Consider the following 16438-nt stretch of genomic DNA (forward strand, 5'->3'; position numbering starts at 1 on the left):
GCTAGCAGGATACAAGACTGCCTCCTCTCCTCACACCCTCAGCTACCAGGATACAAGACTGCCTCCTCTCCTTACCCCCTCAGCTACCAGGATACAAGACTGCCTCCTCTCCTTACCCCCTCAGCTACCAGGATACAAGACTACCTCCTCTCCTCACACCCTCAGCTACCAGGATACAAGACTACCTCCTCTCCTCACACCCTCAGCTACCAGGATACAAGACTGCCTCCTCTCCTTACACCCTCAGCTACCAGGATACAAGACTGCCTCCTCTCCTCACACCCTCAGCTACCAGGATACAAGACTGCCTCCTCTCCTCACACCCTCAGCTACCAGGATACAAGACTGCCTCCTCTCCTTACACCCTCAGATAGTAGGATACAAGACTGCCTCCTCTCCTCACACCCTCAGCTACCAGGATACAAGACTGCCTCCTCTCCTCACACCCTCAGCTACCAGGATACAAGACTGCCTCCTCTCCTTACCCCCTCAGCTACCAGGATACAAGACTGCCTCCTCTCCTTACCCCCTCAGCTAGCAGGATACAAGACTGCCTCCTCTCCTCACACCCTCAGCTACCAGGATACAAGACTGCCTCCTCTCCTTACCCCCTCAGCTACCAGGATACAAGACTGCCTCCTCTCCTCACACCCTCAGCTACCAGGATACAAGACTGCCTCCTCTCCTTACACCCTCAGCTACCAGAATACAAGACTGCCTCCTCTCCTTACCCCCTCAGCTAGTAGGATACAAGACTGCCTCCTCTCCTCACACCCTCAGCTACCAGGATACAAGACTGCCTCCTCTCCTTACCCCCTCAGCTACCAGGATACAAGACTGCCTCCTCTCCTCACCCCCTCAGCTACCAGGATACAAGACTGCCTCCTCTCCTTACCCCCTCAGCTACCAGGATACAAGACTGCCTCCTCTTCTCACACCCTCAGCTACCAGGATACAAGACTGCCTCCTCTCCTTACACCCTCAGCTACCAGGATACAAGACTGCCTCCTCTCCTCACACCCTCAGCTACCAGGATACAAGACTGCCTCCTCTCCTCACACCCTCAGCTACCAGGATACAAGACTGCCTCCTCTCCTTACCCCCTCAGCTACCAGGATACAAGACTGCCTCCTCTCCTTACCCCCTCAGCTACCAGGATACAAGACTGCCTCCTCTCCTCACACCCTCAGCTACCAGGATACAAGACTGCCTCCTCTCCTTACACCCTCAGCTACCAGGATACAAGACTGCCTCCTCTCCTCACACCCTCAGCTACCAGGATACAAGACTGCCTCCTCTCCTTACCCCCTCAGATAGTAGGATACAAGACTGCCTCCTCTCCTCACACCCTCAGCTACCAGGATACAAGACTGCCTCCTCTCCTCACACCCTCAGCTACCAGGATACAAGACTGCCTCCTCTCCTTACCCCCTCAGCTACCAGGATACAAGACTGCCTCCTCTCCTCACACCCTCAGCTACCAGGATACAAGACTGCCTCCTCTCCTTACCCCCTCAGCTACCAGGATACAAGACTGCCTCCTCTCCTCACACCCTCAGCTACCAGGATACAAGACTGCCTCCTCTCCTTACACCCTCAGCTACCAGGATACAAGACTGCCTCCTCTCCTCACACCCTCAGCTACCAGGATACAAGACTGCCTCCTCTCCTTACCCCCTCAGCTAGTAGGATACAAGACTGCCTCCTCTCCTCACACCCTCAGCTACCAGGATACAAGACTGCCTCCTCTCCTCACACCCTCAGCTACCAGGATACAAGACTGCCTCCTCTCCTTACCCCCTCAGCTACCAGGATACAAGACTGCCTCCTCTCCTTACCCCCTCAGCTAGCAGGATACAAGACTGCCTCCTCTCCTCACACCCTCAGCTACCAGGATACAAGACTGCCTCCTCTCCTCACACCCTCAGCTACCAGGATACAAGACTGCCTCCTCTCCTGACCCCCTCAGCTACCACCAGGATACAAGACTGCCTCCTCTCCTTACCCCCTCAGCTAGCAGGATACAAGACTGCCTCCTCTCCTTACACCCTCAGCTACCAGGATACAAGACTGCCTCCTCTCCTTACCCCCTCAGCTACCAGGATACAAGACTGCCTCCTCTCCTCACACCCTCAGCTAGCAGGATACAAGACTGCCTCCTCTCCTTACCCCCTCAGCTACCACCAGGATACAAGACTGCCTCCTCTCCTCACACCCTCAGCTACCAGGATACAAGACTGCCTCCTCTCCTTACCCCCTCAGCTACCAGGATACAAGACTGCCTCCTCTCCTTACCCCCTCAGCTACCAGGATACAAGACTGCCTCCTCTCCTTACCCCCTCAGCTACCAGGATACAAGACTGCCTCCTCTCCTCACACCCTCAGCTACCAGGATACAAGACTGCCTCCTCTCCTTACACCCTCAGCTACCAGGATACAAGACTGCCTCCTCTCCTCACACCCTCAGCTACCAGGATACAAGACTGCCTCCTCTCCTTACCCCCTCAGCTAGTAGGATACAAGACTGCCTCCTCTTCTTACCCCCTCAGCTAGCAGGATACAAGACTGCCTCCTCTCCTTACCCCCTCAGCTACCAGGATACAAGACTGCCTCCTCTCCTTACCCCCTCAGCTACCAGGATACAAGACTGCCTCCTCTCCTGACCCCCTCAGTTACCAGGATACAAGACTGCCTCCTCTCCTGACCCCCTCAGCTACCAGGATACAAGACTGCCTCCTCTCCTCACACCCTCAGCTACCAGGATACAAGACTGCCTCCTCTCCTGACCCCCTCAGCTACCACCAGGATACAAGACTGCCTCCTCTCCTTACCCCCTCAGCTAGCAGGATACAAGACTGCCTCCTCTCCTTACACCCTCAGCTACCAGGATACAAGACTGCCTCCTCTCCTTACCCCCTCAGCTACCAGGATACAAGACTGCCTCCTCTCCTCACACCCTCAGCTAGCAGGATACAAGACTGCCTCCTCTCCTTACCCCCTCAGCTACCACCAGGATACAAGACTGCCTCCTCTCCTCACACCCTCAGCTACCAGGATACAAGACTGCCTCCTCTCCTCACACCCTCAGCTACCACCAGGATACAAGACTGCCTCCTCTCCTTACCCCCTCAGCTACCAGGATACAAGACTGCCTCCTCTCCTTACCCCCTCAGCTACCAGGATACAAGACTGCCTCCTCTCCTTACCCCCTCAGCTACCAGGATACAAGACTGCCTCCTCTCCTGACCCCCTCAGTTACCAGGATACAAGACTGCCTCCTCTCCTGACCCCCTCAGCTACCAGGATACAAGACTGCCTCCTCTCCTCACACCCTCAGCTACCAGGATACAAGACTGCCTCCTCTCCTCACACCCTCAGCTACCAGGATACAAGACTGCCTCCTCTCCTTACACCCTCAGCTACCAGGATACATGACTGCCTCCTCTCCTCACACCCTCAGCTACCAGGATACAAGACTGCCTCCTCTCCTTACCCCCTCAGCTAGCAGGATACAAGACTGCCTCCTCTCCTCACACCCTCAGCTACCAGGATACAAGACTGCCTCCTCTCCTTACACCCTCAGCTAGCAGGATACAAGACTGCCTCCTCTCCTTACCCCCTCAGCTACCAGGATACAAGACTGCCTCCTCTCCTTACCCCCTCAGCTACCAGGATACAAGACTGCCTCCTCTCCTTACCCCCTCAGCTACCACCAGGATACAAGACTGCCTCCTCTCCTCACACCCTCAGCTAGCAGGATACAAGACTGCCTCCTCTCCTCACACCCTCAGCTACCAGGATACAAGACTGCCTCCTCTCCTTACCCCCTCAGCTACCACCAGGATACAAGACTGCCTCCTCTCCTAACCCCCTCAGCTAGCAGGATACAAGACTGCCTCCTCTCCTTACCCCCTCAGCTACCAGGATACAAGACTGCCTCCTCTCCTCACACCCTCAGCTAGCAGGATACAAGACTGCCTCCTCTCCTTACCCCCTCAGCTACCAGGATACAAGACTGCCTCCTCTCCTTACACCCTCAGCTAGCAGGATACAAGACTGCCTCCTCTCCTGACCCCCTCAGCTACCAGGATACAAGACTGCCTCCTCTCCTTACACCCTCAGCTACCAGGATACAAGACTGCCTCCTCTCCTTACCCCCTCAGCTACCACCAGGATACAAGACTGCCTCCTCTCCTCACACCCTCAGCTAGCAGGATACAAGACTGCCTCCTCTCCTCACACCCTCAGCTACCAGGATACAAGACTGCCTCCTCTCCTTACCCCCTCAGCTACCACCAGGATACAAGACTGCCTCCTCTCCTAACCCCCTCAGCTAGCAGGATACAAGACTGCCTCCTCTCCTTACCCCCTCAGCTACCAGGATACAAGACTGCCTCCTCTCCTCACACCCTCAGCTAGCAGGATACAAGACTGCCTCCTCTCCTTACCCCCTCAGCTACCAGGATACAAGACTGCCTCCTCTCCTTACACCCTCAGCTAGCAGGATACAAGACTGCCTCCTCTCCTCACACCCTCAGCTACCAGGATACAAGACTGCCTCCTCTCCTTACCCCCTCAGCTACCAGGATACAAGACTGCCTCCTCTCCTCCGTTAGAGCCTGGCTTTGAAGCCTGGCCGTACATCTGAGCAGGACCCAGGAGATCCAGAGAGAAGACAGACAGACAGACACAGAGACAGAGAAGACACAGAGAAGAGGATGTTAAAGTAGGTTAGAGAGGGAGATGAAATTCTTTGTATATTTTAGCTTCAATCGTGCCAAACAAATGGTCAGAAGTCCTCAGACACATGTTAAGATCTGCTTCCTGTGTGTGCTGTGACTCTGCTATCTCATTTGATTAAATATGAACAACTTGAGAAAACAACCTTCACTAGGTAGAGTAAAAAAGAAAGAGTGAGAAAGGGTGAAATAGAGACACACAGAGAGACATCTATCGAGGCGTCCCAGACACAGACCTAGAGGATACAGACATCTTGTTAGAACATGTTATTAAAAGCGGCTATTTTCCATCTCCGAAAAATCTGACGCAATTAGACTCAATTGGGGAGTGATTAAGCTAAAGCACATCTGCACCTGTAAGATGGCGTCTACACAGCCTAAAGCTGCTGCAGGTCCAGCTCCACTCCACCCAGAGACCACATCAACCCAGAGTTCACTCATGAATGACTGAGATAAACAGCAGTTACGACAGTGACTGTGCTGTGACTGTGCTGTGACTGCTGTGGGTGTTACTGTGCTGTGACTGACTATGCTGTGACTGTGCTTTATGATGTGTACGATGTGTACAATGGGTTTCTGGATTGTGTCCTGTTGCTGGATGAACCGGGAGAAGCTGATATTAACACCATGTTACACCCAATACCTCTTCCAACAAACTGATTCTGCAAGTCATGCAAAACAGACTGCACCCACAACACGGTTTATGATGTTGGGCTTAAGATCTGATGCTGGTGTTGTTGTTTTGCACTGTGCCGGTTAAATACAGACCGTGACTCTGAACACCCAAACACAGAACTGTACATCGCTGTTTCTATTTATATATAGCATTGAATAAAAAGTCTGCTGAATGAATATTATTTGTAATTACATAATGAATTTCGAAGAAACTGATTTAAATAATTCCAACTTGCACAACAATGTAACCCTAACCCAACAGTGCTGTATAAACGGCATGCTTATCAGATACCCAGAAACGTGTCATGCAATCAAAGCAGCCTACATTAATATGATTTCATGTATTTATTTTCTTGTGTATACGTGGGAGGTGAAGTTCGCCCATGCACGGAGACAACGTGTGGTGGCCATTTTGTTGGTGTGTCGTAACAACATGCTGTGCCTGTTGTGAGTGTGTGTGTGTGAGAATAAGAGACCACAGTGTGGACCGCACTGAGACCACAGTGTGGTCTCAGTGCGGTGCTTTGTGTGAGGACACACAAAGCACCGGAATTAGAAGCAGTGTTGTCAGTTTGGTGCCTCGTCAGCTCTCTTCCCTCGCCCCCCACGGAGGGCCTTCTGCCCACGCCGGCCTGCGCCCTGGCACAGGAACACTGGCATCTGCGGACCGCACGCAATATGCTGCCCCAGGCCAGCCTCCAACCTGCTCTCCACTGAGAACCGCTTATGAAACACAAACCACGTTACCTCAGAGAACAACTCACAATGGTCACATCATAAATATTAAGAAAGGCTCAGGATTACATGTTGGTGTTGACAGAGGTTTAGACTCTGTGTTGAGAAAGCATGTGTTAATTTCCTTTTTCATCCTTTACCACTGTACTGCTTCACTACAAGGACAAACTACCAGCCTGAGAAAATTGAGGAACCAGGAAAATAGTCCAGAGTTACCGTGGATGAAGTCTGCCCTGCCTGCGGAGGGACCAGCCAGGCCAGAGACACGACCAGCCAGGCCAGAGACACGACCAGCCAGGCCAGAGACACGACCAGCCAGGCCAAAGACACGACCAGCCAGGCCAAAGACACGACCAGCCAGGCCAGAGACACGACCAGCCAGGCCAGAGACACGACCAGCCAGGCCAGAGACACGACCAGCCAGGCCAGAGACACGACCAGCCAGGCCAAAGACACGACCAGCCAGGCCAGAGACACGACCAGCCAGGCCAAAGACACGCACCCAGACAGGACCAGCACCCAGCCAGCCAGCCTGCACCCCAGACCAGACCAGCACCCACCCAGCCAGCCTGCACCCCAGACCGGACCAGCACCCACCCAGCCAGCCTGCACCCCAGACCGGACGAGCACCCACCCAGCCAGCCTGCACCCCAGACCAGACCAGCACCCACCCAGCCAGCCTGCACCCCAGACCAGACCAGCACCCACCCAGCCAGCCTGCACCCCAGACCGGACCAGCACCCACCCAGCCAGCCTGCACCCCAGACCAGCACCCACCCAGCCAGCCTGCACCCCAGACCAGACCAGCACCCACCCAGCCAGCCTGCACCCCAGACCAGACCAGCACCCACCCAGCCAGCCTGCACCCCAGACCAGACCAGCACCCACCCAGCCAGCCTGCACCCCAGACCAGACCAGCACCCACCCAGCCAGCCTGCACCCCAGACCAGACCAGCACCCACCCAGCCAGCCTGCACCCCAGACCAGACCAGCACCCACCCAGCCAGCCTGCACCCCAGACCAGACCAGCACCCACCCAGCCAGCCTGCACCCCAGAGAGCACCAGTAAACACCACTTACCTCTGCAGGGACAGTCCTGTGTTCAGGTCAAGGCCTAAGTCAGTTAAAAACGTATCAGCAAATGAATCTGTCCTCTTCCTGTTCCAGAGACTGGAACGAGCTGTGATTCCGCAACAGGAGGAAGCCCGCTAATGTGTTTTATGAACACTGTGTTAATGGTATTGCAGTGGAAACACCTGCTGCTTGTTCACCGTATCCATGGTGATCTGTGGATAGCTTCAGGGAATGCTGACCGTGGCATTGTAGACACAAGGCCATCTGAACACCAACTGTCCAAACAGGAAGTGCTGAATGTGAACTTACCTTGTGATGTTCCGTGTCCATATGACCCGTTTGGATGGTGTGTGTTGCACCATGTGATAATGCATTCTGAAGGCTAAGTGAGGCCATGTTCTCGCTCTTATAATCAATGCCCAATGTCTCACAGGCTAACATGACACTGCAGCGCAGAGGAGTGCGTTGAAAATGTAGTTGGAACACTTGAATGTCACAATAGCAAGTAAGCTATTCAGTAATTTGGGTCTATAATAAAACTATAAAACAAATTTATATTTTAAAGCTTTGAAACATTTAGGAATGAATAAATGACCAGTAATGCAAGTGTCATTCAAGTGTTCCACGCAGACACGACTGTAGAGAAAGCAGCCAAAGCCAGCACAACACAGACGTGACCTGTGACCTCAGAGGAAGGAATGTTTACCTGGAATGCTCAGCAGAGACCTGAGACGCCAGCCGCCTCCTCCAGGGCCTCCAGAGCCTCCAGGGCCTCCAGGGCCCGGCCCAGAGCCTGAGGGAGAGTCAAACCAACAGTCAGGAAGACCTGCCTCCCAGGAGGATGTAGCCTGGGAGACTTGCCCCCAGGAGGCAGGGGCCAGGGGGACCTGCCTCCCAGGAGGCAGGGGCCAGGGGGACCTGCCTCCCAGGAGGCAGGGGCCAGGGGGACCTGCCTCCCAGGAGGCAGGGGCCAGGGAGACCTGCCTCCCAGGAGGCAGGGGCCAGGGGGACCTTCCCCCCAGGAGACTGGGGCCAGGGAGACCTGCCCCCAGACCTCCAGGTATGGCCCCCCAGGTCTCCCAGATAAGGCCCACCCTGAACCCCCAGGTATGGCCCCCCAGGTCTCCCAGATAAGGCCCACCCTGAACCCCCAGGTATGGCCCCCCAGGTCTCCCAGATAAGGCCCCCCCAGACCTCCAGGTATGGCCCCCCAGGGTCCCCAGCCTCCACAATGTAAAACACAAGGAAAGGCGTTACCGTGCAGTGGGGCTGGGTAGCCGTCAGCGGCCGGAGAGCGGACAGAGCTGGTTACCCTGGTTACCCATGCAGGCAGCAGACACACTGCTGCACCCTCGCATTGGAGCCCACAGCCAAGCCAGCACACTTACCTTGAGCACCATCACACACCATAAGACACATACAGAACACATCTATATCTGGCCCTTGGCCTTTTATGCTACTGAACAGTATTAGAGGGCACAAGCAGCACCACAGGGATGGAGACATGGAGGAGCAGTTAATACCTTTAGTTTTACCTATGAGGTTGGATGGAATGGTCCATGGAGAAAGCAGTTCCAGATAAAAGAGAAAGAAGAGGAGAGAGGAAAGAAGATGGAAAAGAGAGAGGAGAGGGAGAACAGAGGAGAGAAGTGGGACAGAGGGTATAGAAGAGCAGAAACAGAGAGATGAGAGACACGTCTTAACCAAAAGCAGCACAGAGCACAGAGCTGAAGACATGCTGGGCCTGTATAGAGCTGAGAAAGAGAGAGGGGCCTGTATAGAGATGAAAAAGACAGAGAGAGAGAGAGAGAGAGAGAGGGGGGGGGGCTATATAGAGCTGAGAGAGAGAGAGAGAGAGAGAGAGAGAGAGAGAGAGAGAGAGAGAGAGAGAGAGAGAGAGAGAGAGAGAGGGGGCTTGTATAGAGCTGAGAGAGAGGGGCCTGTATAGAGTTGAGAGAGAGAGGGGCCTGTATAGAGCTGAGAGAGAGAGAGGGGCCTGTATGGAGCTGAGAGAGAGAGGGGGGCCTGTATAGAGCTGAGAGAGAGAGAGAGAGAGAGAGAGAGAGAGAGAGAGAGAGAGAGAGAGAGAGAGAGAGAGAGAGAGAGAGGGGCCTGTATAGAGCTGAGAGAAAGAGAGGGCTGTATAGAGCTGAGTGAGAGAGAGGCCTGTATAGAGCTGAGAGAGAGAGAGGGGGGCCTGTTTGGAGCTGAGAGAGAGAGAGAGAGAGAGAGAGAGAGAGAGAGAGAGAGAGAGAGAGAGAGAGAGAGAGAGAGAGAGAGAGAGAGAGAGAGAGAGAGAGAGAGAGAGAGGAGAGAGAGAGAGGCCTGTATAGAGCAGAGAGAAAGAGAGTTGAGAGAGACTGTGGGCCTCATGTACTAACACTTTAGCGCCCACTTCAGGCGTATTTGTTTCGCAATTTGCGCGTAAAAGCATGGTGAGGTATGTACAAACATGCCGCACTGAGGTAAAAGCGCAGACTGCCTGTTGCGGGAACTCAAAAAGGGCAAATTGCGCTTTTCCGTGTCATGAATATGCATTCACGGGAGGGTCAAGGGGAAAGTGGGAGTTTCCCATAAAGAGATGGGAGGGGATGCGTAAAGTGTGCCTAATTATGTATTCCGCAGTATGTACAAAAACTGCCCGTGAAAGTGCGTCTCTATTTTGCGTCTAATTCTGCGCCTCTTAAAAGCAGGTGTAAACCTGGATGCACGCGGGTTCCCTCGCATATGCCTCCTGGTGAAATGACAGCAGTAATCCGAGCAAGACGAAGACATAGGCCGAGGAGACGATCTGAAAGGATTTTTGCCACAAGGATCACACTTTTTCAGTTGAGTGAACACGAAATCATTACGCGTTACAGATTAAGCAGCCATGCAATATTACAGTTACTGAAATTTGTAATTTCGGTCCAGATTGCATTTTTTTGTGTTGCTGTGGAATTCCGGCCTTGTATAATATTTAAATTTGCATGAACAAGCACATACATTTTTGACTTTGGTGGCTGATCCATGATAGAGAGAAGGAGGCCCATTCAATTGCAAGTTTAAATGCTCGCAATGTACGGTATAGTGGGCGGAGAAAGGCGCTGATTACCCGATGAACTGCAGGTTTCGTAAATACGACGTAAACTGAAGCATCACAGCGTGCGCAATCTGCGGGTTGGCCATGGTGCTAATAACGCTACATTTGCAAATGTACGTACATGAGGCAGAGAGAGAGAGAGAGAGAGAGAGAGAGAGAGAGAGAGAGAGAGAGAGAGAGAGAGAGAGAGAGAGAGAGAGAGAGAGAGAGGATGGGAGAGATGGGTAGGGGTGGGGGAAGACATATTTGATCTGCTGCAGAGATGCATGCTGGAAATGTGGATCATCAAGGCTGATAGGAACATGCAGCTGCCATGGTGACGCTGTCCGTCAAGCAGAAGCCTCGCCCCCTTACAAGTGCAGGCGGCAAGAACCAGGATGTAGCTACACATGACTGTGGTTACACTACAACACGACTGTAGTTACTACAACATGATTGTAGTTACCCTACAACATGACTGTAGTTACACTTTAGCTACCCTAAAACATTACTGTGGCTACATTACAACATGATTGTAGTTACACTGTAGCTACACTACAACATTACTGCAACTACACTGTAGCTACACTACAACATCACTGTAGTTACACAACATGACTGTAGTTACACTGTAGCTAAACTACAACATGACTGCAGTTACATTAGTTACACTAGAACATGACTTCAGTAACACTAGAATAAGACAGTATGTATTTACAGTATTTGAAACATTAAAAAAGTAGTTGAAAACAGAAGAGTGAGTGATCAGTAGAATTAGCTATGGGCATAGACATCCAGAGCCAGCAGGTTGAATGGGAGCCTAAAATCCACAGCAGCCAGAAAGAGAGAGAGTGTGGAGGAAGGACGAGGGAGGAGGAGGAGGAGGAGGAGGAGGAGGAGGAGGAACATACCTTGGTCGCCCATCATCAGGTGCGCCAGACCTTAAAGGAAAACAAGAGCACAGTCAGCAGAAGTCAGGGGTCAGGGGGTCAGGGTCATAGACACAGTCATCTGTCTGCGGGCAGATGTCTTGAAGTTGGGGGGAGTGAGAGGGGGGAGGGGGGACGAGGAGTGAGAGAAGGGGGAGGGGCAGACAGTGCAGGGTTGAGAAGCATGGACTCAACCCACTGGTTGCTATGGACCCACTGGTTGCTATGCTTCATCATCCAAACTTACTGAGGAGGAACGATGTGGTTAGATTCTTCATCAACAGGCCCGCCCACCCCAGACCTCGCCACCCAGCACCAGGGTAGCCCCAACCACCATAGCATTAACATGTTCCTAGAATTAATGCAATTAAAACGTCTCAAATGCAGATTTACATACGCTTATTTACCTAGTTTCAGATCAAGATTTTGCTATACTGCTAAATAAATGAGAAGTGTAAAATGCATATTTTGAAAAAAAGAAAATACTAATACTAAACCAATACTAATAATGTATTACAGAACCTTCAACCCTTGGACTCTTGGAGGGACTACCGACCCACTCCTGCTCACCCAGCCTGCACCTGACACTACTGCACCTGACACTACTTACACTTACTTAGCACTTGGCCAAGTGACACAGTAGGGAAACGCCAGTTCCCTGGTATGAAGAGTAATCACACTTGCTACAGGAGGAAGTGACATGTATCCTCGGCTCACACAGGAAGTGTACTTTGACATTGTTGTTAACCAGAGCAATTACATGACAATCCTGTCAGGATGTTTGAACCGTCAAGTGAACACATTATGTTAAAGTGAAAACAATATACCCAATTAAGTGGTCCATTCTCACACCAGCATTGGTAAAAGCTGGTTTCAAGTTTCAAGATCTGCATTAGAGAAACAATTACACCACAGCTATTATATGACCAGGAAGCATCAGATTGTTCCAATCATTTAGATCCTTCTCGCCATGTGGGGTTCAGAGGGAATCAACAACACCACAACCACAACAGACGTGTGGAGGTGAACACTGAACCATGTGACACAGAAGCAGGTCTGGGACCATGTGACACAGAAGCAGGTGTGGAACCATGTGACACAGAAGCAGGTGTGGAACCATGTGACACAGAAGCAGGTGTGGAAGGAGATGGAGGACAGCACACCCACCTTCATTAGGGAAGTCTTCTGCCAGCGAGCCGGGCGGAGAGAAAGAGAGGGAGACACTCTTGTTAACCCTTGTGTTATCTTCGGGTCATTCTGACCCATCAGTCATTGTGACCCACCGTCGTATTGCGACAGATTTACCGCATACAAAGACAAAGTGAAGCATTTTCTTTTAACCGTTGGGCTGTCTCAGACCCCCCACATTGCAAAGGTTAAAAGAAAATTATTTTAATTTGTTTTTTTATTGGGTAAAATTGGGTAAACACAACGATGGTTCGTTATGAACCTTTGGGTCATGTGACCCGAAGGCAGCACGAGGGTTAAGCAGCATGCAGACTAGTACAGGCCGCTGCATGTGTTTACCATGCACAGCATCCAACACCACACGCACACTACCCATGGTTCCCTCACACTGGAAACCTAGTTACTGTTCTAAGGGATAGCTGGTGTGGCTAGCTACGGGCCTACTGATGTGGCTAGCTACTACCCACTGTAAAGCCCTCTTGCAAAAACTGCCCGCCTGCCCGTCTGTGTACCCTACCTATGTAACCTGCATGTCTGCCTGTCTGCCTGTGTACCCTGCCTATGTAACCTGCCCGCCCGCCTGCCTGCCTGCCTGCCTGCCTGTCTGCCTGTGTACCCTGCCTGCGTAACCTGCCTGCCTGCCTGCCTGTCTGTGTACCTGTCTGAGTAAAACAGTGTTTGGTTCCACAGACCCTTTTCCTCAGATGTTTCCACCTAGAACCAGACCAGATTTGAAGAGCTTTGACAGCAGGGTGAGGGTTTGAGGCCTGCCACACTAGAGTCTTGGCATCTTTGTCTTCAGAGATTCAAAGATGGAATCCTGTCTTTAACTCAATACAGACTGTGTCATACCGCCAGTGGGGGAATACAGGAATTGTGTGCATGTGTGTTAGGATGCCCAAAAACATTTATGCAATAGCAGTACCATCATTTAAACAACACAATAGATGATAGATAAAGGTACTATTGGTTTTGTTACTTGTTTGCCTATGTGTGTGCACTAGCGTTAATTAAATCTAATTTGTATTTTGAGTCCTTCATATGCACCTGCACAGAACAAACTGCATCACAGAGACGCACAGAATGTCTGTGATCCCTCGTTCAGGACACAAAGCTAAAGGACCGACGCCACTCCTGGCCTGGAAGGTTGCACTTTATATTTAATACATTAAACATATTTTAATTATAAAGTAATTAAACTCTAGCTAATTAAAAGCATGTTTAGTAAAGTTCATTAAGCCAGTTAAACCAGTTAACGTTAGCTGGTTTGGGTCTGGCATCTTTAAGCCACTCACGGATGAGTTAGAGTGAGCAAGAGTGTGTATGCTTATGTACGTTTGTTTGTTACGTGTTTGTGTGTGTGTGTGTGTGTTGTTGATTCCACCACTGGGGGGGTGGAATCAACCGTTTTTTGGCCTTTAACTAGTTCTGCATACTTTCACCGATTCCTACAATGTATGTATCAAAACGTTCGGCTCCTTCAGGAGATGTTGACTATGACTTTTGGTATTTCTCACTTTTATACTTTTTAAGACACTAAGGTTTTTGTGCAAATTATTCTCCCATTAAAAGTAATGGTAAATCCTTTCAAATCATTAAAAAGCTTCCTCCTCTTTCAAACGTAACTACTTCAGCATACTTTCAGCTAGAGACACCATTCAACCTTTAAAATGTTCACAAGACATTCAGCTATTCCCAAATGATTCAGCTTTTTCAAATATTCAGCCAATTTTGAATTATGACAGTTTGAAATACATTAAAATGTTTGCTCCTTCTTGATTTTTATGAATATCTTTTTCTGATATTCAACTAAATTGTCAAACAAATTCCTCTAACGTTCATATAGTTTAACGTACAGAAACAAGTTATACCTTAAAATGTAGGAAAAATTGTCCTCTTTCAGCCAATGTAACTACTAAAGAGCTCACATTTACAGATTTTCAGCTATGAGCCTTGAAGCGAGAGCAGCCTTTCAAATTCTCTCACTAACTTCAATGGAGAGGTGGGTAAAATCCGTCAGAGAAAGCAGGAAGAAAGACGATTTCGAAACTGCCGGTAGAGACATATTTCTGACCGCACAGACATATAAAGGACATCTCTAGTTTCGGCAGAGTCTTGGGTCTCGGAAAATATCCTCATTTTATTGATTGGACGTGTAGTTTTGCGTCTAGGTCAACTTGTTTGAGGTGTGGATGCTAGGTAAATGTTCGTTTTTCTCTCTGCCTAGCTCGTTAGCTATCACAGCTGCGCCATCGCCGTGGCAACCAAACAAACACGCACCAGGAAAGCAAAAGGAACACGTTTTTGAAACTGCAGGTAGAGTCGTATTTCTGACTGCACAGATATATAAAGAATATCTCTGGTTTCGGCAGAGTCTTGGGTCTCGGAAAATATCCTTATATTTTGGATTGGACGTACAGTTTTGCGTCTAGGTTATCTTGTTTTAGGTGTGGATTCTAGCTACATTTCTCTTATTCTCTGCCCTCAGCGCGTTAGCAATCATAGCTGCACCATCACCGTAACGACAGACACGCACCACTCAGTCTCTCACACAGGTGATTGGTACGTTTACTTGACCATGAGAAACCCGATTACTAGCAATTGTCGGTTTATGCCAATAATACGATTACTCCGTTTACATGTGTAATTGGGTGTGCTCAAGCCTTCGGCGAGAGCACAACCTTTGTTCTCTCACATATATATTTATTTATTATTTATTGTTTATTTTCGCCCCCCTAAAACTCAGTCAATATTTGGCCTACATACACAACGGCGGTGTCAAAAGGTTCGTCTTGGTAGCGATTGCCTTGCTTCTATTGGAATTTACGTTCCGTTGCATGGTTTGGGCTTAAGTTAAGTTTTTGTGGTGAAAAGTGAAGCTAACGGTGGCTAATTTGCTAGCCACAGTCACTGACGTTACTAACGTCACTACGTCACTAACGTCACGAAAACACGCGTGACTACCTGTAGCAGAACATTCGTTTCGCATCTGTTAACTTGGGGGATAGCTAGGCTAACTATAGCTTTACTGCAAGGCAGCTGCAGGAACGCCACAAGCAAAGAGGCCAGGGTGATAACTATTTACTCATTTTACTTTGTGATATGACACACAATTGTGATGTGTAATGTACAATATAAGCTGATATTATTAAGGAAGTACATCTACTTTCGGAAACAGTAGTCTACTATTTCACTGAAATATTAGCATCATGACATTAGCCTGTGTTGCCCGGGCAACACATACTACAGTGGTCTATGATGTATCTGTTTTCAATCGTTAAAATAAACATTCCTCACATATACATTTTCGTTGTAGGATTTATTATGACATTAGATTACAAGTAAACGATTTGTGGGTGAAATTATCATTACCTGTGGTTTCAATCCAGTGTATCACTGCAACGCTGTAGCCTACGCGAGACACTACAAAAACATTTACACAGCTGTAGGAAGTCAAACGGCGACAGAACATGTTCGGCACTCCCCTTACTTAAATCAAAAGTCTATCTAACTACTAACCTGAACTTCATTGCCACAGCCTAAACTTTGTCAATCTGTTCATGAAAATAATTAATTTCAGCTTAAACCGTACAACGGAACGTTAAATCCAATTCAACCAACGCAATCGCTACCAAGACGAACACAGCAGTAGTCTACTAGTACTGTACCGTAGTAGTACAATTTACCGGGGCAGCTTCTCCACACAGGGCTATATCGCATTTTGCGTTGTTACTGACAATGATCGCTACCAGTGAGCTTTTTATGAATGAGCGATTTTCCACTAAATAAATGTCAAGCTTATTTACGTTTTGGGGGGCATATTTTCAGTTAGCAGATGGTACTGTTTGAATCGCGATTCCATCTTCTACTGCCGGGTAACGTCGTAGAATAATCTTCAAAGGGGGTTCTTTATTAATGAATGAATGCAATGAGTAGGCTACATGCCTGAAAATATCACGAGAAGGGAAAAACTTAAAATGACGTTTAAGTCATAGAGATTAGGTCAATTTTTACACCGGTCTGCCAAATGTATTCGT

The 16438-nt window shown here is 49.7% G+C and overlaps 1 protein-coding gene across 13 annotated transcripts in view; it reads right to left on the reverse strand.

The window, feature by feature from the left end:
* LOC134021842 (neurexin-1a) overlaps positions 1-16438 on the reverse strand; it is a 242827-nt gene that overhangs the window by 202730 nt on the left and 23659 nt on the right. For 6 of the 13 annotated variants that reach the window (XM_062462906.1, XM_062462907.1, XM_062462912.1 and 3 more), the window contains exons 3-5: positions 12381-12398; positions 11196-11225; positions 7930-8016 (exon numbers count right to left, since the gene is read on the reverse strand). In XM_062462906.1, the coding sequence (XP_062318890.1) occupies positions 7930-8016; positions 11196-11225; positions 12381-12398 (135 nt within the window). The remainder of the gene's footprint in view (positions 1-7929; positions 8017-11195; positions 11226-12380; positions 12399-16438) is intronic. The other 7 variants (XM_062462915.1, XM_062462910.1, XM_062462908.1 and 4 more) reach the window with 3 other exon arrangements.

Source organism: Osmerus eperlanus, chromosome 6, assembly GCF_963692335.1.
Source record: "Osmerus eperlanus chromosome 6, fOsmEpe2.1, whole genome shotgun sequence".
NCBI classification, from domain to species: domain Eukaryota; kingdom Metazoa; phylum Chordata; class Actinopteri; order Osmeriformes; family Osmeridae; genus Osmerus; species Osmerus eperlanus.